The sequence below is a fragment of the Cetorhinus maximus genome, chromosome 10, assembly GCF_964194155.1.
Source record: "Cetorhinus maximus chromosome 10, sCetMax3.hap1.1, whole genome shotgun sequence".
Classification (NCBI taxonomy): Eukaryota; Metazoa; Chordata; class Chondrichthyes; order Lamniformes; family Cetorhinidae; genus Cetorhinus; species Cetorhinus maximus.
In genome coordinates this window covers 77,128,582-77,154,343 of record NC_135888.1, presented here as the reverse complement: position 1 = coordinate 77,154,343, position 25,762 = coordinate 77,128,582, and the positions used below count along the sequence as shown (strand labels likewise).

Below are 25,762 nucleotides of genomic sequence, written 5' to 3'. Positions count from 1 at the left end.
TCAAAATCATTTACATAAATTGTAAAATGTTGAGACCCCAGCACTGATCCCTGTGGGACACCACTCGTTACATCCTAATCAGAAAAAGACCCATTTATGCCAGCTGTTTTCTCTTAGCTTGTCAATCTTCTATCCATGCCAATATGTTACCCCCTACACCATGAGCTTTTATTTTCTGCAGTAACCTTTGATGTGACGCCTTATCAAATGCCTTCTGGAAATCTAAGCACAGTACATCCACTGGTTCCCCTTTATCCACAGCACATGTTATATCTCCAAAGAACTCCAATAAATTGGCTAAACATGATTTCCCTTTCACAAAACCATGTTGACTCTGCCTGATTACTTTGAATTTTTCAAAGTGCCCTGCTATAACATTTTAATAATAGATTCCAACATTTTCCCTATGACAGATGTTAAGCTAACTAGCCTGTAGTTTCCTGCTTTCTGTCCTTTGTCCTTTAGTCCTTTTTGAATAAAGAAGTTACATTTGCTATTTTCCAATCTAATTAACCTTCCCCAAATCTAGAAAATTTTGGAAAATTAAAACCAACACATCAACTACCTCACTAGCCACTTCTTTTAAGACACTAGGAGAAAGTCAGCACGACCTGGGGATTTGTCAGCCAGCAGCCCAATAATTTGCTAAATATCACTTCCCTGGTGATTGTAATCTTCCCGAGTTCCTCCCTTCCGATTCCTGATTTACAGCTATTTCTGGGATGTTACTTGTATCGTCTATAGTGAAGACTGATGCAAAATACCTGTTCAGTTCATCTACCATCTCCTTACTTTCCATTATTAATTCCCTGACTCACTTTCTATAGGACCAACACTCAGTTTGTTAATTCTCTTTTTCTTATTTGAATATCTATAGAAACTCTTACTATCTGTCTTTATATTGCAAGCTAGCTTTCTCTCATGCTCCATTTTTTCCCTCCTCATTCTTTTTGTCATTCTTTGCTGTTCTTTATTTTCTGTTCAATCTTCTGACCTGCCACCCGTCTTTGCACAATTATATGCTTTTCCTTTAAGCTTGATCCTGTCTTTAACTTTTTAGTTAACCGTGGATGGTGGGTCTCCCCTTGGAATTTTTCTTTCTCATTGGATTGTATCTATTCTGTGTATTCTGAAACATCCCTTTAAATGTCTGCTACTGCATCTCCATTGACCTATCCCTTCACCTCATTTGCCAGATCATTTTAGCTAGCCTCTGCTTTCATGCCCTCATAATTGCCCTTATTTAGATTTAAAATACTAGTCTTGGACCTACTTGTTTCTCCCTCAAACCAAATGTAAAGTTCAACCATATTATGGTTGCTGCTACCTAGGGGCACCTTCACTATGAGGTTATCACTTAATCCAACTCTATGCACCATACCAGGTCTAGTATAGCCAGCCCTCTGGTTGGCTCCAGAACGTGCTGTTCTAAGAAACTCTCCTGAAAACATTGCATGAACTCTTCACCCACGCTACCTTTCCCCATCTGATTTTTCCAGTCTGTATGTAGATTAAAATCCGCCATGATTATCGCTGTACCTTTTTGACAAGCTCCTATTATCTCTTCCTTTACACTCTGCCCTACCATATAGTTACAATTCGGGGCCCTGTACACCACTCCCACAGTGACTTCTTGCCTTAATCATTTCTCATCTCAACCCAAACCACTTCTACATCTTGTATTCCTGAACTTGGGTAATCCCTCTCTAATTTGTTAATACCATCATTAATTAACAGAGCCACCCCTCCACCTTTTCCTTACTTCCTGTCCTTCCTAAGTGTCATGTACCCTTCAATATTCAGGTCCCAATCCTTGTCACCCTGTAATCATGTCTCTAATGGTTATTAGATCGTACTTATTTATTTCTGTTTGCGTTCTCAGTTCGTGTGTTTTGTTTCGAATGCTACATGCATTCAGATACAGAGCTTTTAGTTTTGTCTTTTTATATCTTTGTAACCTCTAAGCTTATTTGCAGATTTAATCTTTGATTTGTACTCTCTGCCCATCCCTATCAGTTTGTTTATCATTTGCCATATTGGTACCTTTCTGTCTTGGCTTGTCTCTACTCTTCTGTTTACTGCATATTCCCAAATTTGATCCCTTGCCACAACTATTTAGTTTAAAACCCCCTCTACTTCCCTAGTTATACGGCTCACTAAAACACCAGCCCCAGCATAATTCAGGTGTAGATCAACCCAGTGGTACAGCCCCACTTTCCCCAGTACTGGTGTCAGTTCCCCACGTACCGGAACCCACTCCTCCCACATCAGTCTTTGAGCTACACATTTGTTTCTCTAATCCCTTTTGCCCTATTCCAATTTGCACGTAGCTCAATTATTACCTTTGTGGTTCTGCTTCTTAATTTGATGCATAACCCCTCATACTGACTATGCAGAACCTCCTTCCTCATCCTGCCTATGTCATTGGTACCTACATGGACCACGACAACTGGATCCTCTCCCTCCCACTAAGTTCTTCTCCAGCCCTGAGCAAAAGGATATTGACTAATTCTTTTAATTCTGCCTCTATGTGACACCAAAAACACCATGTCAATGCAGTTACAGAAGATAATCATACTACATGACTGCATCGCCTAATGAAGGAGTTAGTGAGAATAGGAAAAAGGAATCCCTGAAAACCAAAAGGTAGCCCTCAAGAATCTCAAGAAGAGCTCTTAGGGGAAGGACGGACAAACAAATTATTTTGACCCCACTTCCTGATATTGCTCCTTCATTACTTTGCCTTGGCCCTCAAGTTATTATTTTTTCATTCATGGGATGTGGACTTCGCTGGCTGGGCCAGCATTTATTGCCCTTGAGAAGGTGGTGGTGCGCTGCCGCCTTGAACGGCTGCAGTCCATATGGTGTAGGTAAACCCACAGTGCTGTTAGGGAGGGAGTTCCAGGATTTTGACCCAGCGACAATGAAAGAACGGTGATATCTTTCAAAGTCAGGATGGTGAGTGACTTGGAGGGGAACTTCCAGATGGTGGTGGTGGCCTCATCTATCTGCTACCCTTGCCCTTCTAGATGGTTATGGTCATGAGTTTGGAAGGTGCTGTCTAAGGAGCCTTGGTGAATTCCTGCAGTGCATCTTGTAGGCGGTACACACTGCTGCTACTGTGTGTTGGTGGTGGAGGGAATGAATGTTTGTGGATGTGGTGCCAATCAAGTCAGCTGCTTTGTCCTGGATGGTATCAAGTTTCTCGAGTGTTATGGGAGTTACACTCATCCAGGCAAGGGTGGGGGGAAGTATTCCATCACACTCCTGACTTGTGCCTTGTAGATGGTGGACAGGCTTTGGGGAGTCAGGTGAGTTACTTGTGGCAGGATTCCTAGCCTCTGACCTGCTCTTGTAGCAACAGTGTTCATAAGGCTAGTCCAGTTCAGTTTCTGGTCAATGGTAACCCACAGGATGTTGATAGTGGGGGATTCAGTGATGGTAATGCCATTGAACAGCAAGGGGCGATGGTTAGTTCTCTCTTGTTGGTGATGATCATTGCCTGGCACTTGTATGGCATGAATGTTACTTGCCACTTGTCAGCCCAAGCCAGGATATTGTCCAGATCTTGCAGCATTTGGGCATGGACTGCTTCAGTATCTGAGGAGTCGTGAATGGTGCTGAACATTGTGCAATCATCAGCGAACATCCCCACTTCTGACCTTGTGATGGAAGGAAGGTCGTTAATGAAGTTGAAAATGGTTGGACCAAGGACACTACCCTGAGGAACTCCTGCAGTGATGTCCTGAAGCTGAGATGACTGATCTGCAAACACCACAACCATCTTCCTTTGTGCTAGGTATGACTCCAACCAGCGGAGAGTTTTCCCCCTGATTCCAATTGACTCCAGTTTTGCTAGGGTTCCTTGATGCCACACTCGGTCAAATGCAGCCTTGATGTCAAGGGCAGATGTTCTCACCTCGCCTCAGGAGTTCAGCTCTTTTGTCCATGTTTGAACCAAGGCTGTAATGAGGTCAGGAGCTGAATGGCCCTGGCAGAACCCAAACTGGGTGTCGTTGAGCAGGTTATTGATAAGCAAGTGCTGCTTGATAGCACTGTTACTATACTGATGATCGAGTGTAGGCTGTTGGGGCAGTAATTGGCCGGGTTGAATTTGTCCTGCTTTTTGTGTACAGGATATGCCCGGGCAATTTCCACATAACCGGGTAGATGCCAGTGTTGTAGCTGTACTGGAACAGCTTGGCTAGAGGCGTGGCAAGTTCTGGAGCACAAGTCTTCAGCACTATTGCCGGAATATTGTCAGGGCCCATAGCCTTTGCACTATCCAGTGCCTTCAGCCGTTTCGTGATATCATGTGGAGTGAATCGAATTGGCTGGACACTGGCACCCGTGATGCTGGGGACCTCCAGAGGAGGTCGAGATGGATCATCCACTCGGCACTTCTGGCTGAAGATTGTAGCAAATGCTTCAGCCTTCTCTTTTGCACTGATGTTCAACTTAGTCACTTGTTTTTAAAAAATACAAAATGTTTGCTTTAATGAGTAACTGAAATTTAAACACAAAGGTAAATATGATTTTACTCAAACATTTTGAAAGAATTGTGAATGAATTACATAGAGCCTAAGGCCGCCACTTTCGGTCCTGAAAAGTGTCCAGTCCACCTCGGATGACCCTGGAAGGGTGAGGTATCTTAAAAATTTGACCAGCAGGTGAAGCTAGCCGTTTCACGCTGCAACTATGCAGTAGCATCACAAGTAGCATTTGCTACTAACAGGATACTGCCGTCAAGCCAAAAAGATGTTTCACCTGTTGCACAAATGAGCTATGTGATATATAAATTTCAGTGCTGGTGTGATGCTAGGTACATAGGCTGTACATCCCAAAGACTGGCGGATCGTGTCAATTAGTATGTCCTTTTGACTATTCGCAACAGGCAAAGTACTGACTGTACCCAATCAGCCCATGCTTGCAAAACTCAAAACACATTGTTCAATCGTGGAATCACATCTAATGTTGGACACGATTTGCTAAACCAATCCTGAATGTCCCAAGAATTACAGACAACCAATTTAAGATTATCAGTTATGGCTCACTTACATGTGCTGGAAGTTAGATATATTAATACACAGGGCTCTGTCCTTTCCAGGCAGAAGTAGCATGTATACACATTGCACCTCTTTCAACTAAACAATATAGGCAACAGCAATTCCCTGGTTCGTTCCCTACGACAATGCCTGGACCAATCAGAATTAACCTGCTTGGTTTAAATTGAAGCAAAGCTGGCAGTGAACTGTCAGTTATCAGTTAACTGGTGCATTCTACTTGGCAATGCCTCTATCAGCCAGAGTCCACTTGCCATCCTTCTCTTGCACTCTTCTCATGCGGAATAAATTGTTGTTCCCTTTACAATTTGGTATACTTGCAAATTGTCCTGACGAGTGCAAGACAAAAAGCTTCGACAGCATGTTTCCTTTTTTTTTAGCAATAGAAATAATAGTGGGTGCTCCACAGCAATTCAGTTAGCAGAATAATGAAGAAGGCCTAACTGGAACATGTTCTATTCAAAGCCTGTCCCACATTTCCCCCTGCCTCAGTCATAATGTTTGACTTTTCTTTAACAAGAACAAAGTTAGTAATTTGCTTTCTTAGAAATCATCTGATTCTATTAAAACAAAAGCAAATTACTGTGAATGCTGACCTGCCAAGTAGTTCCAGCATTTCTTGCTTTTATTACTTTTCTACTAGACAACACCATAACAGCAACAGGAACCTACTGGAGCAGCTCTGTGGAAAATAATGGGGAACATGACTTTAGAACATCCTGGGACCTGTTATTGATTTCATTGGCCCTTTTTTAAATCTACATATCTAATCAGATATCTCTTATTATCCAGCTGTAGCAGTTTTCCACATGATTGGATTCTTCAGAGAGGTTTGCAAATCGAAAGTCTTTCCCTCATTGATTTTTAAATGGGGGGGAAAGGAGTTTTGATCTGATGGATCTCTGCATGTAAATATTCGCCTTTTTTGCCAATTTTTAAAGGGAAGTTAAGTAACCTATTCAATCTACCTGTCATAAACATGGCTGTCTGTGATATTGTTGACAGAAATGACCACTTACATCTTTGTACTTTTTTCTCTTTTGAGTTCCTTATCTGGCACTTCAAATCCACTAAGATTTGACTTTGGCACATGTTGTAACAAATAGTTTGAGAGATCAAGTTTTACACAACCATTGCAATAAGTGTAACTTCTGATAGTATGGATTTTTAAATGACAGAAACGTTTTTACTACTATTTATTGCATAACTTCACATCCACTCTAAGCAGATACAAATCGCAGTGTTAATTTACAATTACCACTTTTCTCAAAGTCACAGGGGTAGTTTTGAAAATTGCTAATGCAATAGAAGAGCAGTAGAGCTAGGTTTAACCTCTTCTGTTGGCTCTGGCAAATGGGTGGATTTTAATGTGGGAAATGAATATACCAGGGATGGAATGGTAAAGGTAGCTTTAACTAAATTGCAAGCTTTCCCCTCTGTTTGCTCACTGCCATGCCAGAACACATCCAGATTCTTTTTATTAATTTACAGGATGTGGGCATTGCTGGCAATGCCAGCATTTATTGCCCTTGAGAAGGTGGCGGTGAGCTGCATTCTTTAACTGCTGCAGTCCCTGTGGTGTAGGTGCACCTCTACAGTGCTGTTAGGGAAGGAGTTCCAAGATTTTGACCCAGCAGCAATGAAGGAAAGGTGATACACTTCCAAGTCAGGATAGTGAGTGGCTTGGAGGGGAACTTCCAGGTGGTGGCATTCCCATGTGTCTGCTGCCTGTGCCCTAATAGATAGTCACGGTCATGGGTTTGGAAGGTGCTGCCTGAGGAGCCTTGGTGAATGTCAAGGGCAGATGTTCTCACCTCGCCTCAGGAGTTCAGCTCTTTTGTCCATGTTTGAACCAAGGCTGTAATGAGGTCAGGAGCTGAATGGCCCTGGCGAAACCCAAACTGGGTGTCGTTGAGCAGGTTATTGATAAGCAAGTGCTGCTTGATAGCACTGTGACTTTACTGATGATCGAGTGTAGGCTGTTGGGGCAGTAATTGGCCGGGTTGAATTTGTCCTGCTTTTTGTGTACAGGATATGCCCGGGCAATTTCCACATAACCGGGTAGATGCGTCTTGTAGATGGCGCACACACATGCCACTGTTCGTCAGTGGTGGAGGCAGTGAATGTTTAAGGAAGGTGTGCTAATTAAGTGGGGGGTGCTTTGTCCTGGATGGTGTTGAGCTTCTTGAGTGCTGGATTTGCACTCATCCAGGCTAGTGGAGAGTATTCCATTGTGCCTTGTACAACGAACAATGAAAAGTACAGCACAGGAACAGGCCCTTCAGCCCTCCAAGCCTGCGCCGATCATATTGCCCGTCAACTAAAACATTTTGCACTTCCAGGGTCTGTATCCCTCTATTCCCATCCTATTCATGTACTTGTCAAGCTGCCTCTTAAACACCGCTATCGTACCTGCTTCCACCACCTCCTCTGGCAGTGAATTCCAGACACTCACTACCCTCTGCGTAAAAAACTTGCTCCGCACATCTCTATAGTTTTGTAAACTTCTATCAAGTCGCCCCTCAATCTCCGTCGCTCTAGTGAGATGATGTTGGGCAGGCTTTGGGGAGTCAGGAGGTGAGTTACTCACCGCAGAATTCCTAGCCTCTGACCTGCTCTTGTAGCCACAGTATTTATATAGCTAGTCCAGTTCAGTTTCTGGTCAGTGGTAACCCCCAGGATGTTGATAGTGGGGGATTCAGCAGTGATAATGCCATTGAATGTCATGGGGCGATGGTTAGATTCCCTTTTGCTGGAGATGGTCATTGCCTGGCACTTGTGTGGTGCAAATGTTACTTGCCACTTGTCAAAGGCAATTAGGGATGGACAATAAATGCTGGCCTAGCCAGTGACGCCCATATCCCATAAATAAATTTTTTAAAAACCCAAGCCTGGATATTTTCCAGGTCTTGCTGCATTTAGACATGGACTGCTTCAGTGTCTGAGGAGTTGCGAATGGTGCTGAATTGTGCAATCATTAGCGAACATCCCCATTTCTGACCTTATGATGGGAGGCAGATCATTGACGAATCAGCTGTAGATGGTTGGGCTGAGGACACTACTGAGGAACTCCTGCAGTGATGTCCTGGAACTGAGATGATTGACCTCCAACCACCTCAACTATTTTCCTTTGTGCTAGGTATGATTCCAACCAATGGAGAGTTTACCCCTGATTCCCATTGACTCCAGTTTTGCTAGGGCTCCTTGATGCCACATGGTCAAGTGCTGCCTCGATGTCAAGTGCTGCCCCGATGTCAAGGGCAGTTACTCTTACCTCACCTCAGTAGTTCAGCTCTTCTGTCCATGTCTGGGCCAAGGTTGTAATGAGGCTGGGAGTTGAGTGACCCTGGCAGAACCCAAACTGGGCGTTAGTGCTCAGGTTATTGCTATGCAAGTGCTGTGTATTAGGACTATTGATGACTCCTTCCTTCCCTTTACTGATGATGGAGGGTGCACTGATGGGGTGGTAATTGGCTGGGTTGAATTTGTCCTGCCTTTTGTATATAGGACATATCTGGGCATTTTTCCACATTGCCGGGTAGATGCCAGTGTTGTAGCTGTACTCAAACAGCTTGGCTAGGGGCGTGGCAAATTCTGGAGCACATGTCTTCTGTACAATTGCTGGAAAATTGTCAGGGCCCATAGCCTATGCAGTGTGCAGTGTCTTCAGCCATTTCCTGATATCACGTAGAGTGAGTTGAATTGGCTGAAGACCAGCATCTGTGATGCTGGGGTCCTCCGGAGGAGGCCGAGATGGATGATCCACTTGACACGTCTGGCTGAAGATTGTTGCGAATGCATTAGCCTTTTGCACTGATGCGCTGGGCTCCCGCATCATTGAGGATGGGGTATTTGTAGAACCACCTCCTCCAGCGAGTTGTTTAATTGTCCATCACCATTCATGGCTGGGTGTGACAGGATTGCAGAGCTTTGATCTGATTCACTTAGCTCTTTCTGTCACTTGCTGCTTATGCTGTTTGGCACGCAGGTAGTCCTGTGCTGCAGCTTCACCAGGTTGACACCTTATTTTTAGATATGCATGGTGCTGCTCCTGGCATGCTCCCCTGCATTCTTCATTGAACCAGGGTTGATCCCCTGGCTTGGTGTTAATGGTGGAGTGGGAGATATGTCGGGCCGTGAGGTGACAGATTGTGGTTGAGTACAATTCTGCTGCTGCTGATGGCTCACGGCGCTTCATGGTTGCTCAGTTTTGAGTTGCCACACCTGTTCAAAATCTGTCCCATTTTGCATTGTGGTAGTGCCACACAACAGCATGGAGGGCATTCTCAATGTGAAGACAGGACCCCGTCTCCACAAGGACTGTGCGGTGATCACTCCTACTGATACTGTCACGGACAGATGCATCTGCGGCAGGCATGTTGGCGGGGATGAGGTCAAGCATGTTTTTCCCTTTTGGTTCCGACACCACCTGCCGCATACCCAGTCCAGCAGCTATGTCATTTAGGATTCAGCCAGCTCGGTTTGTGGTGCTACCGAGCAATTCTTGGTAATGGACATTGAAGTCCCCCACCCAGAATGGGAGAGCAGGGAGGTTATGTTGGAGCTGTATAAAATGCTAATTAGGCCACAGCTGGAGTACTGTGCGCAATTCTGGTCGCCACACAATAGGAAGGATGTGTTTGCACTGGAGAGGGTGCAGAGTAGATTTACCAGGATGTTGCTTAGGCTGGAGCGTTTCAGCTATGAAGAGAGACTGGATAGGCTAGGATTGTTTTCCTTACAGCAGAGAAAGCTGAGGGGGGACCTGATAGAGGTATACAAAATTATGAGGGGCATAAATAGGGTAGATAGGAAGAAACCTTTCCCCTTAGCTGAGGTGTCAATAGCCAGGGGCCGTAGATTTAAGGTAAGGTGCAGGAGGTTTAGAGGAGATTTGAGGAAAAATCTTTTCACCCAGAGGGAGGTTGGAATCTGGAATACTACCTGTGGGCTTGGTAGAGGCAGGAACTCTCAACATTTAAGAAGTATTTAGATGAATACTTGAAACGCCATAGCATACAGGGCCTCGGGCCAAGTGCTGGAAAATGGGATTAGAATAGATAGGTGCTTGATGGTCGGCATGGACACGATGAGTCGACGGGCCTGTTTCTGTGCTGTATAACTCTGAGAGTACATTCTGCGCACTTGCCGCCCTCAGTGCTTGCTCCAAGTGGTTTTCAACATCGAGGAGCATTGATTCATCAGTTGAGGGAGGGCGGTACATGGTAATCAGCAGGAGGTTTCCTTGTCCATGTTTGACCTGATGCTATGAGACATTGTGGGGTCCAGAGTCGATTGTTGAGGACTCCTTGGGCAACTCCCTCCCAACTGTACACCACTGTGCCACCAACTCTGCTGGCTCTGTCCTGGTAGGACGGGATATACCCAGAGATGGTGATGGTGGTGTCTGGAACGTTATCTGTAAGGTATGATTCCATGACTATGACGGGCTGTTGCTTGACTAGTCTGTGAGACAGCTCTCCCAATTTTGGCACTAGCCCCCAGATGTTAGTAAGGAGGATTTTTGCAGGGTCAACAGGGCTGGGTGTGCCGTTGTTGTTCTCGGTGCCTAGGTTGATGGCTGGGTGGTCATCCAGTTTCATTCCTTTTTATTGACTTTTTAGGGGTTGGATACAACTGAGTGGCTTGTTAGGCCATTTCAGAGGGCATTTAAGAGTCAACCACATTATGATCATGTTAAAGTATGGTATGCAAATCTAAATGTGATCACCAGCCAAAGATATCTTTTAAACTTCATGATATTGGTACAGTTTGTTTCTTAATTGGATTATTGGAGAACTCTTACTACAAATCATTGAATTTGACTTTAACTATTAGGACCAGAATCAGCAATATGAGCGAAACCTTGTGGAGTTTCAGTTGCCACCTGGAGAGCCAGCATGACCTCTTTTCAGGAAGGCCTGCCTTATCTTGTGCCAATTAGGCATTTAACAGTCCAGCAGCAGGCCTCCTCCGGGATCAAGGACCCTGGGAGCAGAGGTCTCAGTCGCCAAGAGCTGTCAGCCAAAAGGAGGCCAGCAGTTCTTCTGTACTCAGCAGTGCCACAGGGGAGGCAGTGGCTGCTGCCAGTAGTACGCTCACCCAAGGCCTACGATCGAGAAGGGACCCAGTCTGCAGCAAAGGCAGGAAGGTGGCTGTGCAGCGGGCCCCCCTCCTGATGCCAGGGTCTGTCCTTCAGGCAGCGAGTGGCTTTGAATGCACCGCACCTCATCCCCCAATCTGGGAGCCTACAAGCAAACAATCTTGGGTTTGCTTGTTGTGTGCCCCACACGGCATGTCCCCTGCTGGGTTAGTATCAGCGACAGTGGGATGAAGTTCTTACGTGGCCATTGACAAGCTTTCCTGGCATGGTGAAGCAGCATTTCACTTGCATTTCCCCTAACTTAGTCTACTGCATTCGTTGCTCCCAATGCGGTCTTCTCTACATTGGAGAGACCAAACGCAAACTGGGCGGCCGCTTTGCAGAACACCTGCGGTCTGTCCACAAGAAAGACCCAAACCTCCCTGTCGCTTGCCATTTTAACACTCCACCCTGCTCTCTTGCCCACATGTCTGTCCTTGGCTTGCTGCATTGTTCCAGTGAAGCCCAACGCAAACTGGAGGAACAGCACCTCATCTTCCGACTAGGCACTTTACAGCCTTCCGGGCTGAATATTGAATTCAACAACTTTAGATCTTAAACTCCCTCCCCCCCATCCCCACCCCGTTTCTTCCCCCTCCCTTTTGTTTCTTTCAATAATTTATATAGATTTTTCTTTTCCCACCTATTTCCATTATTTTTAAATCTTTCCACCCCACCCCCACTAGAGCTGTACCTTGAGTGTCCTGCCATCCATTCTTAATTAGCACTTTTCTTAGAAAATATCACCACCTTCAACACCTCTTTGATCCTTTTGTCTGTGACATCTTTTGATTATCTGCTCCTATCACTGCTTGCTTGTCCCTACAACCACCCCACCCTCAACTTCTCTCCCCCCGCCCCCCACCTTAAACCAGCTTATATTTCACCCCTCTCCTAACTATACTCAGTTCTGTTGAAGGGTCATGAGGACTCGAAACGTCGACTCTTTTCTTCTCCATCGATGCTGCCAGACCTGCTGAGTTTTTCCAGGTAATTCTGTTTTTGTTTTGGATTTCCAGCATCCGCAGTAGTTTTTTGTTTTTATGGACTTAATTAGGATGGAAGCGGGAAGTCAGTGGGGTCTCCACTCCACCACCACTAAACTTGCTGTGGGGGAGGGCACAAGTTTCTGCTGATTGGAGCAGACATCAAATGAAGCAACAAACTTTAACTTTGGATTTGGGTCAAAGCAAAGTATCACAGCAGAGACGAACTAATGGATTATAATTGCAGATCATATACTACTCACTTCTTCCAATTTGTGTGACACTCTGTCCAAAATATTTGCACAACTGGATACAGCCAGTTACTCCAAACATTGAAGCACTGAGAGTCTTACACTACATGATAGTTATTGCCAAAAGATCTCCAAATTGTATATGAGTTTGTAGCAAGTGCTTTACCATGTTAAATGGCAGTTTTCCAACTATACAGAAAACAAGTTGACAACTACAAAAAGCTTTTCAGTCCAGCTATTTTTCTCAGGTTATCATGGGCAATGAGAAGTAGGTATCATGGATGTTCTTGACTGTAGTGGCTTACTTCAAGAACATGTATTTGCAATTACTCCCCAGGAATTCTTCTACCTTGAAACGTTCTTGACTGGATTTTCCACTTTGTTTTTATATCGACCAGAACAAATCCATAAAGTCTACTGAAATAAAACATTCTTGGATGGCATGAATATGTGGTCAGAAGTCATCTTGGGATCAAATATGACACCAAGATTGCAAACAATCTGGTTCAACCTCAGATAGTTAATGGCTAGGGAGAGGGATGAAGTCGGTGACTAGTGAGTGAACTTTGTGGTGGGGACTGAAGACAACAACTTCAGTCTTCCCAGTATTTAGCAGGAGGTAATTTCTAATCATCGAATGCTGGATATCAGACAAGCATTCTGACAAATTAGTGCAAGGGGTGAGAGAGGTTGTGGTGACATAGAGCTGGGTGTGCTCAGCATACATGTGGAGCCTGACAATGCTGCCAAGATGCAATACCTAGATGAGAAATATGGGGGGGAGAGGGGAGCTAAGGAAAATATCATAAGATATAGGAGTAGGAGTTGGCCATTCAGCCCCTCAATCCTGCTCCTCCATTCAATAAGATCATGGTTCATGCGATTGTGGCCTTCACTCCATTTTCCTGCTGGCCCCCACATAACCCTTGACTACCTTGTAGATCAAAAGTCTGTCTAAGTCAGCCTTGAGTGTATTCAATGACCCAGTCTCCACTGTTCTCTGGGTAAGATAATTCCAAAGACTAATGACCCTCTGCGAGAAGAAATTTCTCCTGATCCCTGTCTTAAATAGGAGACCCCCTTATTTTAAAACGTGCTGCTGAATTCTAGATTCCCCCATGAGGGGGAAACCTGCTCTGAGCATCTACCCAGCCAAGCCCCCTCGGAATCTTATGTTTCAATAAGATAACCACTCATTCTTAAACTCCAATGACTATAGGCCCAATCTGCTCAACTTTTCCTCATCAGATATGAGGTAGATTTTTGGGGGACACGAGAGGTAATGGTGCAGATGCAGAAAGAGAAGCCATTGCATGTGGTTCTCTGGCTACGACTGTATAAATAGGAATGAAAATAAGTGAGTCCAGTCCCACCCAGCTGGATGACGGTGGAGAGGCATTGGGGAAGGTCAGTATGGTCAACTATGTCAAAAGCTGCAAAGGGCCACAGTCAATAGTGTTTTTAGTCTGTTCAAGTCAAAGTCCTAAAACGTGAAATTTTGTTGTTCTTTTCAGCTATCGACTACAAGTTCAAATTTCCTTTTTAAAGTTATTGATCGCTACGGCGATTGTAACCGTGTCAATAAGTGTCTCTTTATAGGTCATTATCTAACAGGTGCCTCTCTTCGGTAGATGCTTAACCTTAAATGATATAAATTAACTGATTCCTTTTTAAACAAGATTTAAATAATATTCGCAAACAATATTTCAAAATGAATAGAAAAAAATTAATTTCAATATTCTTTATAAAGCATTACATTACAAGACAACCCCTCTTCTATGACCCCCAATAATCTTTCGTTACAAGCAATCTTTTTTGTGAAACAATCAGATAATTGATGACTTGCATCAACGCATGATCTTAGAGATTTCCTTTTTTTCTAGCCTTTGTTTCACGCAAGGTCAATCCTTGATCTTTCATCACTTCCTATTGAGTAAATGTTACCCCACAAAGAATGATAACCTATCTCGCATTCAATAGGCAAAGTATTTTCAGTACACGCCTTGTATGGAATTTCCCCTAAACTATTTGACAAATAGAATCTCATGACCACTGCTTCCCCAAGAGCTCATATTTCAGCAGCTAAAGTATTTTTAACAACCCTATTTTATTTTCTTAGCTTCCCAGGCTAAAGGGCAATATTTCCCATTTTCACCTACCAAAAATATCATGAAACCCACTGTACTTGAATACCCATCAGGAAGATTGAAATGAGAAACATCACTAAAATAACTAATTTCCTGTTCTTTGGATCACCCAAGGATGGACACTTAAGTACAGATCTCTCCATATTTAATTTTTAAAAATGTCTTATTTACCCTTAAAACATCCTCGACTTTAGGGTGATTCAATATGGTACGTAGTTTCAACACATCAAAACTAGCATCTGGTCTTGTTGGAATACATAATTAATTCAGCTCACCAATCGAGCTTCACAACTACTTTGATTCTTCTTTAAATGTGACATTATCTTTCTGTGATGACCTAGCACAAATAACCAGAATGAGAGTAACACTCACTAAGTAGGATTGCTGATTCAAAATTGCTCCAGATCTATTCTGCTTAATGCCTAAACAAATATATTTAAAAGCCCCTGAAGCCTGACTTCAAACCTTAAATTTCATTTTAATCTTTATTAATAACATTTCTCAAATTCCACAATACAGCCCCATAAGAAATCATCAACATGCATCATGAAGCTGCCTGAAAGTTTTCCTTTTTGATATCAATAAAACATTGCAGATCTGCTTTTAGTTGAACACAGCCTACTTTCAGCAAAACACATCTCACCGAAAAATACCACACCCTCACGGTATCATTCAGGCCATAAACATAATTGTATAGTTTCACCTCTTCACATCATTCACCTCTTTAGGTGGTTTCAGAAACACCTGAAATGTTTCACCCTGCAGAAGAACAGCTTTTATGTCAATTGGTCTACACTCCCACGAATATGTGGTCAAAAGAGCTTAAAAAAAAACTATTAGGATTAATTTTCCTGCCATGGGAGCGTCCACCCTAACATTTCTCACCCTGTTGCTCTTCAAAGCCCCAAGCAACTAGTCTTGCTTTAGCCTTGCTGCAAGGACCTTTTCCATACAAACCCATCTATGCAACAACCTTCACCTTTAGGCAACAATTCTCTGCTACTATGTTAAACCTCCTGCAGCCAGTTGGTGAAGGAGGGGACCAGAAGGCAGTCTTAAGTATTAGGTTTATTCAAAGTGAGACTTTACAAATGTATGGCTGCTAACTCTACAACCCACCCCCAGTGACAATAAGTGTCTATATTCTTGAGTAAAATCAAATAATTTATTAAACAGATTAATTATTGTTACTAATTGACAGCCCCTTAAAGGAGCACTGTAACAAAAAACAAATCTCTAAAGGAAACTTATAAAATTTAAATTAAAGTTATATTTTGGGGGCGGGGCAATGATGCATTCCAACCCCTGCAGCGCCCATCGTGGAAGGCCTCAAGCGTACTGCAGACATCATGTGCACCCTCTCCAGAGATATTTAGAGGCAAATGTATCTGTGGAAGAGAGGCAAACAGTCAGGTTGAACGACCCCCTTAGCCGCCCACTGCCTGGACCCGTTAATTGCCACCTTGGCTAGATCCATGAGGCTAACAAGGAGGCCCTCCAATCTGCTCACCCCACCGCCCTCTGCACCAGGTGGCCAAAGATCAGTAGCGTGGAGCTGAAGTGCAGGTAAAACTTAAAGAGCAGCCCCCTCAAGTAGTAGAAAAAGGGCTGCAACCTCAGACAACCTACATATAGGTGGAACATGGACTCAGGCTAGAGAAAATGCAGGCAGCCTGGGAGTCTGTGAACCATCTTAATCTTTTCCATTGCGTGGGACTGCAGCGTGCAACACCCTCCACACCAAATCCCCAATGGAAAAATAGAGGACTGCCACATGGAGAGCCTCCCAACAGGGGCCCCTGTTGCCTCCGGATAGTTGACAAGGCTACGTGTCTTTATATGCTCTTCTTGGAAAACCAACAAATCAATAAAAATAGGCTAATAAAAGGGGTGACAGCCCTTGACGGGGCACTGTAACAAAAACAAAACTTTCAAAGGAAATTTATCTAATTAAACCAAAATGTCATTCTCGGGGCTGACTATGCACGCCAGACCCTGTGGCGCTCACTGGTCGCAGAAGGCCTCAAACATACAGGTAGACACTGCATGTTCCCTCTCCAGGGACACCCAGCTGTGAACATAGCTTTGGAAGAGGAGCAGACAGTCAGGCCGGATGACCCCCTCGACTGCCTGCTGCCTGGACCTGTTAATGGCTTCCTTGGCCAGGCCCAGGAGCAGGGATACAAGGCGGTCTTCTTCCCACCTCATCCCCCTCCACACCAGGTGACCAAAGATCAAGAGTGTGGGGCTGAAATGCAACCAAAATTTGAGGAGCAGCCCCTTCAAATAATCAAAAAGGGGCTGCAGCCACTGACACCCTCTATAAACATGGAACATAGAGTCCTCAAGGCCGCAGAAATTACGGGTGGCCAGGGAGTCTGTGAACCATCTTAATCCTCTGTTGCATGTGCAGCACCCTCCACGCCAAATCCCCAATGGAAAAGGGGAGGACTGCCATGTTGAGAGCCTCCCAATGAGGGCCCCCACTACCTCCAGACAGTTGACAAGGCTACGTTACATGTCTTTACATGATGTGTCTTTATATTATGTTTCATTATGTAATGCGTGCTCCCCACACGTAGACAACTTTAATTTATAGTTAAAGTTGAGGTCCTGTTTGTGTACTAAGCACTGAAAACCAGACAAAATTTTAAATACTTACCACCTCAAGCTTAGAATAACCGCAAGTATTAGAAGCAAAAAACAGCAGCATCATCTTACCCCTCTGCATCGAACTTTCAACATTTACATTATATTTGTGGTGGACTCTATGCCAACTACTCTGCATGTCAGCAGTTACTGTACGCTTTTTTTTTAAATTATAAGCTGAAGTTATATTGTTGACTAAACTTCCTACTCAGCGTAATTGGTACCTATTCAGGGAACGACTTACAACTGACTAACAGTTAACTAACAAAGTGTTAACTAACTTGCAGTTTGTTTTACAGTTTTTAAAGTTCCAAGTTAAATTTGAAAAGCCAAACTAAATTTCAGTTAGACATTACTCACCCAGTACTATTTAACCAGAGACTGCCAGTTGAATAAAATTCCCAACTTTTGCACTGTTTGCGATGCACTTTGCTCTGCTCTGTGTACACTTTGTGCCAAGTACTCAACAAGTTTTGTGATACTAATATTTTATTTCTAAACTTTGAATATCTTTAATCACAGATAAGGTCACAGGATGCAGATGAAGGTATCCAGCAAGTTGATGAGCTGGTCCTCACGCAAAATATTGACCGTCGTTCTAAACTGAAAGAGTGGAAAAGAACAGAAACTCAACCCAATATTACAGAATTGAAACAGCAATCCTTTTCATTAGGTAAGGAGAGTTCAGAGTCAGTACAGTTAAGTCCTCACTTTAAGTTGCCATTTACATTTTTTTTTTTCGATTTAATGTTGTGTTTTTAATGCGGCTGGTACTTGCACTCAGTGCTGAAGATTTCCAGCAGCCTCTCCAACTCTCCACCCCACCCCAGTCGCACCAATCTTCCTGCTTGCCGACCCTCCCACTCCTGACCCTTCCATTCCTGACCCTCACGCTTGCTGCTGATCCTCCCACTCGCCAACCCTTCCATTGGTCGATCTTCCCAGTCGCTTCTGCTGGCCAGTCCTCCTAGTCCCGACCATCCTGCTATCCAACCCTCCAGCTTGCTGGCCCTCCCCCTGGCCAACCCTCCTGCTCGCCGCCTCTCCACTTGCCTCTATGAACTTGCAACTCGAAGCTGCTCTCACTCCCTAGGTTGGGAGCGGGAGGGTCTGATAGCAGGAAGGTCAGCCAGTGGATGGCTGGGAAGCAGGAGTGATGGTGGGCAGGAGATAAGCAGGAGAGTCAGTGAGTGGGAGAGACTGCGAACGGGAGGTAAGTGGAAATAGATAGCAAATTTCTTTTATATTTCTACACATTTTATAAGTTATTTTGTTTACAAATATAATAATTTAGGAATGTATAGTATTTAGGCTTACAGGGTGTAATGTTTTAATGTATTTTTACTGATTGGAAATGTCCTACAGGACCTAATTAAAGTTTTTACATTGATTGTAATGGGAAAATCTGATTCACTAATGTTGTTTAATTTAAAGTTGCACTTTTCAGGAATGCAGCTACAATGTTAAGCGAGGAATTACTGTATTTCATCTAATTTTTCTTTGTACTGGACAGGCTACAAACTCCTCTGAGCACTACTATCGCGTTCATGGGCAGCTTGCATTTTAAAAGTCATGGAACTTTTACAGAGTTTTGAGTGGCCTATTATTTCAATGCATGGTACATTCCAGATTGCCACATGATTCATGTGCCTTAGAGAGAACATTGTTGTGCTCTCACTGTTCCCATTCTGCCTCTCCTGAAGTTCCCATTCCACCTCCACCTCATACTGGCTCCAGCCTACCCTCAAACATAAGTTCTGAAGTGGTGTTGTTTGCCAATGATTTCACAATCATGACTGCTCCGATACTGAAGCAATCTGTGCCCTCATGCAGCAAGATCTGAACAACATTTTAGGCTTGCACGGTAAGTGGCAAGTAACATTTGCATCACACAAGTGCCAGGCAATAACTATCTCCAACAAAAGAGAATCTAACCATCTCCCCTTGACTTTCAATGGCAATGCTATTGTTGAATCTGCCACCATCAACCTCTTTGAGGTCACCATTGGCTAGAATCTTAAATAGGCCAGCCATATAAATACTGTTGGTACAAGAGCAAGTCAGAGACTGGGAATACTGCAGCAAGTAACTCCTCTGTTTCCCAAAGATTTCCCACCATCCACAAAAGGTAAGTCAGGAGTGTGATGGAATACTCTCCACTTGCCTGGATGAGTGTAACTCCAACAATACTGAATAAGCTTGACACCATCCAGAACAAAGCAAATTGCTCGATCGGTATCCCATTCACCACCTTAAACTTTCACTTCCTCCACTGGCGCACAGTGGCAGAAATGTGTACCATCTGCAAGATGCACTGCAGCAACTTGCTAAAGCTCGTTTGGCAGCTCACGACCTCTACTGTGTACAGGATAGAGCATGCGACCACCATCACCTGCAAGTTCCACTCCAAGTCAATAAGGAGGCTTACCACCACCTTCTCAAGGGTACTTAGAATAGCCAGCAATGCCCACATCCTGTGAAGGAATAAAAAGTTTTAGATATGGAATCGGGTGGAAGCAGCCCCACCCAGCTGGACGACAGTGGAGAAGGGTTGGAGGAAGATTGTGTGATCAGCTGTGTTGAAGGCTGGAAACATTGAGAAAGATGAGCAGGGAAAGTTTACTTTAGTCATTCACGTAGAATGTAATTTGTGACTTTGATAAGAGTTATTTACTGGGCAAGGGACATCAACTTTGGAAGGATTCAAACATAGAGTTCTTTTAAAGATGAGCAGGGATTTCGGAGGTGACAACACGTTCAAAGACTGGAGAGAAAAGGAAGATTGGAGATGGGGCTGTCATTCGCAAGGACGTTAGGGTTAAGGAATAGTTTTTGAGGAGAGTGGTGATGACGGTAGATTAAAAGGGCAGAGGGACAACATCTGAAAAGAGAGAATTGTTTACAATATCGACTAATATGGGAAGCCATATGGGGAGACCCGATGGCTAAACCAGTTGTCCACTTTATCCTTTCAAGTCTGCGCCCCTTGGACTTGACGGTTTGGAGATGAACGTCATGCTAGGGGTGCAGTGATTTATTTTACTGAAGACTACGACATCAAAGGTTCAAGTGAGGGTCTGGTTGATTGAACTTGTAACTGCAGAAATGTTATGGCGAAAAGAGGGGCAAAGGCTAGATAGTTGGGATTTTGAAAGTGCAGTTGTAAGTGAATTGGGGATAGTTTTCTCAGGGTTGGCTATAGGAGGTAGAGCTGAAACGTGGAAGGGGGATATGGGTGGAAAAAGATACAAGGAAAGCATCAAAAATGGCCTTATCTGTAATTGATAAGATGGGAGTAGCAAGACCATATGAGGTCTATGTTGAAATTCATGTGCTGTTCATATATGCCCATCCTGCAAGCTCATTAATATCTTTTATTTTGTTGACTATTCCTCCCAATTTGGCAAACAAAAAGCAAAATACTGCAGATGCTGGAAATCTGAAATAAAACCAGAAAATGCTGGAAATAATCAGCAGATCAGGCAGTGTCTGTTAAGAAAGAAACAGAGTTAATGTTTCAGGTCAATGACCTTTCATCAGAACTGGGAAAAGTTAGAGATGTAGTAGGTTTTGAGCAAGGGGTGGCTGGACAAGGACAAAGGAAGGTCTGTGATAGGGTGGGAGACAGGAGCTGAGTCACCCATTGCAGAATACCCAGCCTCTCTGACCTCTTGTACCCATGCCATTTAGGTGCCAAGTTCAGTTGAATTCCTGGTCAATGGCATTCCCCAGTCCTGCCTGATTTCCCTTCCATCCAAAATTAGTCCAGCAGGTTCTGTAACATGATTAAGATCCTCTCTGCCCAGTTTTCCTCTCTGTGCCTTGTATAAGCAGTGATTACTGCCCAGATCTTGAAGAAAAGATCGACCCCATATCTTGTTATTCAGTTGTGCCCAAGGTTGTTCTTGATGCAATATGAAGACATCTACATGAAACAAATTATCTGCCCTTTGGACATGATCCTTTAATATTTTCCATCTGTTAAGGGACATGGTGAAAGGGACTTTTTGGGTATATTCTACTCCTGTTGGCCATTTTTTGCACGGAATATTGAATATTCCAGTAATTCAAATTAAGCAGTATATTAAAATGGTATATTTTCAATGCAAAAAAAAATCAAAGTAGCAGGTATTTCAAACTAAATTTTGAATTGAAAGCAGTAGTATATACAAAATAAATAAGCATATCCCTAACTGAAAACCACTAATGTAATGTTTAATGTCCAGTGCCACAAAATGAAACTTGCTTCTAAGAGAATACAAAAGGAAGTCATGTAAAATAGGGTACAAAGATTGTTGCTATAAGCTTTTCCTCTAGAAAAGAGGAAATGAAGCCTTTTTCCCCCATTTGTTATCATATTTTAAGCACCAGTTAGAATTTACAACTAAGTGCAAACTTCCCTGTCTTAATATTTTACATCGGAGATCAACATTTATCGATCAAAGATGAGAGCAAAAGAAATGTGGAAAAGAAGAAAAACTAACTAGAGCTAGAGATGTAGATTCCGAACTACAATTTAACAATATTGTGGGAATAAATCTGTGGACATATGTACTTTCTGTGGCAAGGAAATGTGCCTTAAAAAATACAACAAAAATAAAAGGTTGACAGGAAATCGTTAGGTAAAAAGAAAATAACAACTGAAAAGTACACCAAGGTACTCGCTCTTGTGTCAAGAGCTTTAGTACAGGGCACTTTAGTTTGCTGTCATACTACACTACTTTTATACCCAATTTTCGGAAATTTAGTAACAATGTGTCCATGCGTTTTTCTATAAATATAACACTCATGCATATTTGTATGATTACAGTTATTACTGAAGGTAAACGCCAAAGGAAACCCAGTAAAAAACTGCTGGAATCAACAGAAGATTATGACCAGTTGTTTATCTCTAAAAAGAAACTGAAAACATGCCTTCAACCTTTACAACAGGTACTGTCACCCCGATCTATGTGTAATCTTTGGGTTCCCTGAAGAAGAATCATATGGACGCGAAACGTTAACTCTGTTTCTCTCTCCACAGATGCTGCCAGACCTGCTGAGTTTTTCCAGCATTTCCTGTTTTTATTTGTAATCTTTGAGCTTTTGGTATCATGGGTAGATTTTAGGAATTGATCACCCTGGCACAGAGCTTTGTGCTACTGGACAAAGGTCAAAACACGAGGAGAAAAGTAGCAGAATGGATGGCATGCTGGCCAGAAAACAGAGAATAAGGGTTGATGGTATTTGCTCAAACTGATCACAGTGGAACACCTTTTGCCAATGTTGGACCCGCTGCTGTGCAACATTTGCACAAGTGATTTGAACTCCGTAATCAGGAAGTACAATTTGAAAATTTACACACACTACCAAATTGAAAGGTGTAGAGAATACAGATTATGACTGACAAAATACAGGAAGACCAGAATAAACTGCAAAATGGGTATGTAATTGGCAAGTACAATTCAATTTGGATAGTTGTGAGGCAGTGCAATTTGGTAGGGAGAATAGGAGGCCACATATTGCTTGGAACATGTGTTTAAATGGGGCAGAGGAGCAAAATCATTAAAAGTAGTGGTTCACAAGGCCTTAAAGCGAAGAAAAAGCATTGAGGCTCATTTCTAGAGGAATAGAATTGAATAATAGAGAAGTTATTTTAAACTTGTATAGAACCTTGAATGGATTACATTTGGTGTACTGTGAACAGTCCTGGTCCTTATTATAAAAAGGACATAGAGGTACCGGGAAAGGTACAAAACAGACTTAGTAGAATGATACCAGGACTCACTGGATATAGCTATCAGGAAAGATTGAACATTGACAAGAGAAGACTGATGGGTGACCTGATGGAGATCTTCAAGAATATGGAAGGGTTCGATAGGGTAGACATAATGATGAAGGGTAGAATCTTGCTGCCTTAGTTTTTGCACAAATAATGGGGCGATTTCCAGTCGGAAACCTGGGCAGACGAGTAGTGGGCCTTCTGGTTGAACTTTCTGGAAGGTATCCAATTAGGAACCTGCCTTTGGGATTGCTGTCCAATTAGGATTGGTGGGCAGGATGACTAGGGTGGATCGTGATTAAGAGTGCAGGATTTAAAGGCTAGTGAAGCATTCAGAGTGGCTGCACAGAGATTTGTGCTATGGTGGCTTGGAGGAGCTACTTCTGAAGAAATTAGAAGGGAGTGAGGGATTGAGTTGTGAAAGTCATCTACAGGATCTGGCTGGTCATCGAGTTAGACCATTATTATGAATATCAGCCTCGATGACCTGCTCCTGTCATTGCAAGCCTTTGCCTATGGCTGACCTCAAGCTTGTTGCTTTTCTCCTTTATGGTACTCGGTGAAGGTCAGTTGCAGGTTTTAATGACTTATTTCTGTGCACTCGTGTCCTCTGAGCTGCCACGTTCTGGATGCTGCATGAAACCCATTCACTGTTACCAAATAGCAATTGCAGGCACAAAATTTCACTCAATTGCCTCTCTGGTTATTTTAATTGCCTTCCTGCTGCTGCTGTGCATGTTGCCAACAAGACTCCCATTCCACCCCAGGGACCGACGGAAGGAGGGGGGAAGATGTCAGGATAACAGCCCAACAGCTTTTTTCCTGGCTTTCCCAACCCCCCAGCTCTCGCCTCCAAAAAGAAAATTCCCCAAGATGTTTCCATTTGCAGGGGAGATCAGCAGTAGGAGTGATAAATTAAAGATAGCCACTAATATATCCAGTAGGGAATTCAGGAGAAAGTTCATTCCTCAGAGGGTGATTAGAATGTCGAACTTGCTACACAGAGTAGTTCAGGCGTCTAGTGTGCATTCATTTCAGGGGAAGCTCGATAAACACATGCAGATGAAAGAAATAGAAGGTTGCTTTTTTGGAGTTAGATGAAGTAGAGTGGGAGGAGCTCATGTGGAGCATAAACACTGACAATGCTAGGTAGAGTGGCCTGTTTATGTGCTGTAAATACTATATTATTTGGAGCACATATCGGGAATTAGTTGCAAAGGTCAGCGCACACTGCATGATTTTCAACCCACTAGAATTGCTCTGAAATTGAATCCCTGTAGCCACACAAATCACTGTGCCCTAAGGGCTAATTTGGTCATTCTTTCCCCAGAAATTTTGTATCCTACACTACATCACTACATTTACAGTCTTATTACAAACATGCTAGGAATAATAAATAATTGAAGATCGTTAGCAATTCACCACCCAACTCAAACCGCACTGAAGGTTACTCTAAGGACAAGATCTATTTTTCTTCTTTATAATCTCTTTTGTAATGTATTTTACCCATGCAAGACTACTGATCTCCACATATGGTATTAACCTGGTGTTAGGATTAGGTTATGTTATCTTTTTACTGATCCTGTACAACAGCCTGTGATTGTAAATGTACTGGCTTTGAGGAAAGCAAAACTATGTTGGTGTTGAAGTGTTTTTAAGTAGTCAGATCCACACGGTGATTGAAAAATTCCAAAGATATGAAACTAAAAGTTGAGGAAAAAATGAGACCTGCAGAATAAATTGAAATGTTACTTGGAATTGATATCCTGTCAATAGAGGGAGCATTTTTGGAAAAAATTCAGTGAATCTGGGCTGTGTTGAAAGAAGCTGATTTGGTGAAATCACAATACAAATCAATCATTGCAAAGTACCAGAGAGCCTAAGGGGTATTAATGGAATTTATGAACCTGTTTCTTTGTGTAAAGCCAACTTACAAAGTCACTTTGTAAATGGAATTGTTACGGAGGGAATTATTCCTAGATTACCTATTGAAGGGGAAGATATTATTCTGGGTAATGATTTGGCTAGCAGGGACAGTAATGTGGAGACGACTATATTGCAGCAGGCGGTTGATCATGCTGACCTTAAGCAACTCCTGAAAATTACTGTGGCCAAAAATGAAACACTTATTACCGATAACAATCAATTGAAGGAAAACCTGATTAATGTAGAAAACCAACTTCCATGTGTAAAAGAGGACGTTACTAATGAAAAATGGGAATTGGTGAGAACAATCGAGAATCAGTCACAAAGTAGAATACTTGACTGAGGACTTGAAACGTCTAGACCACAAACTTGTAGAAGCAAATTTAACAAAGATCAATCTTCAGCTAAAACTTAATGAATTTCAAGCATCAGTCGTCTCGACGAATTATCGTGGAAAATGCCTTGAACAGGAAAAGGAATTGTTGGTAAATTAGGATAATTGGTTGAATGCAGAATTAAAAACCAAAACTAACGAACTGTTAAAACTTTGTCGGGAAAAGAGTTTTGAGATTCTCGAACTTCAGTGCATCTGGAGAAAATGAAAGAGGAGGAGTGTGGCTTGGAGTGTCACAGTTTCAAAGTTGTTTTTGTGAGTAAAAATTCCTTGTTGAATTGTGGTCCAGTTGAGCAGAGAACTAATCCAAGTAACATTACTGATGTATCAACTTCAGTAATGGACAATATGAAAGCAACTGAAGTGCCTGCAAAATTGGAAATTAAGAATTGTCAACAAAAAGAACTGAATGTGCAAAATGACCCTTCAAGATCAATGACTAG

General features: G+C 42.9%; 1 protein-coding gene across 1 annotated transcript in view; it reads left to right on the top strand.

Annotated features, from left to right (window-relative positions):
* The window catches only part of LOC144685771 (uncharacterized), a 219,738-nt gene that overhangs the window by 77,536 nt on the left and 116,440 nt on the right, over positions 1-25,762 (top strand). Inside the window, exons 9-10 of the mRNA XM_078550630.1 lie at positions 17,761-17,911; positions 22,049-22,170. Of these exons, the coding sequence (XP_078406756.1) occupies positions 17,761-17,911; positions 22,049-22,170 (273 nt within the window). The remainder of the gene's footprint in view (positions 1-17,760; positions 17,912-22,048; positions 22,171-25,762) is intronic.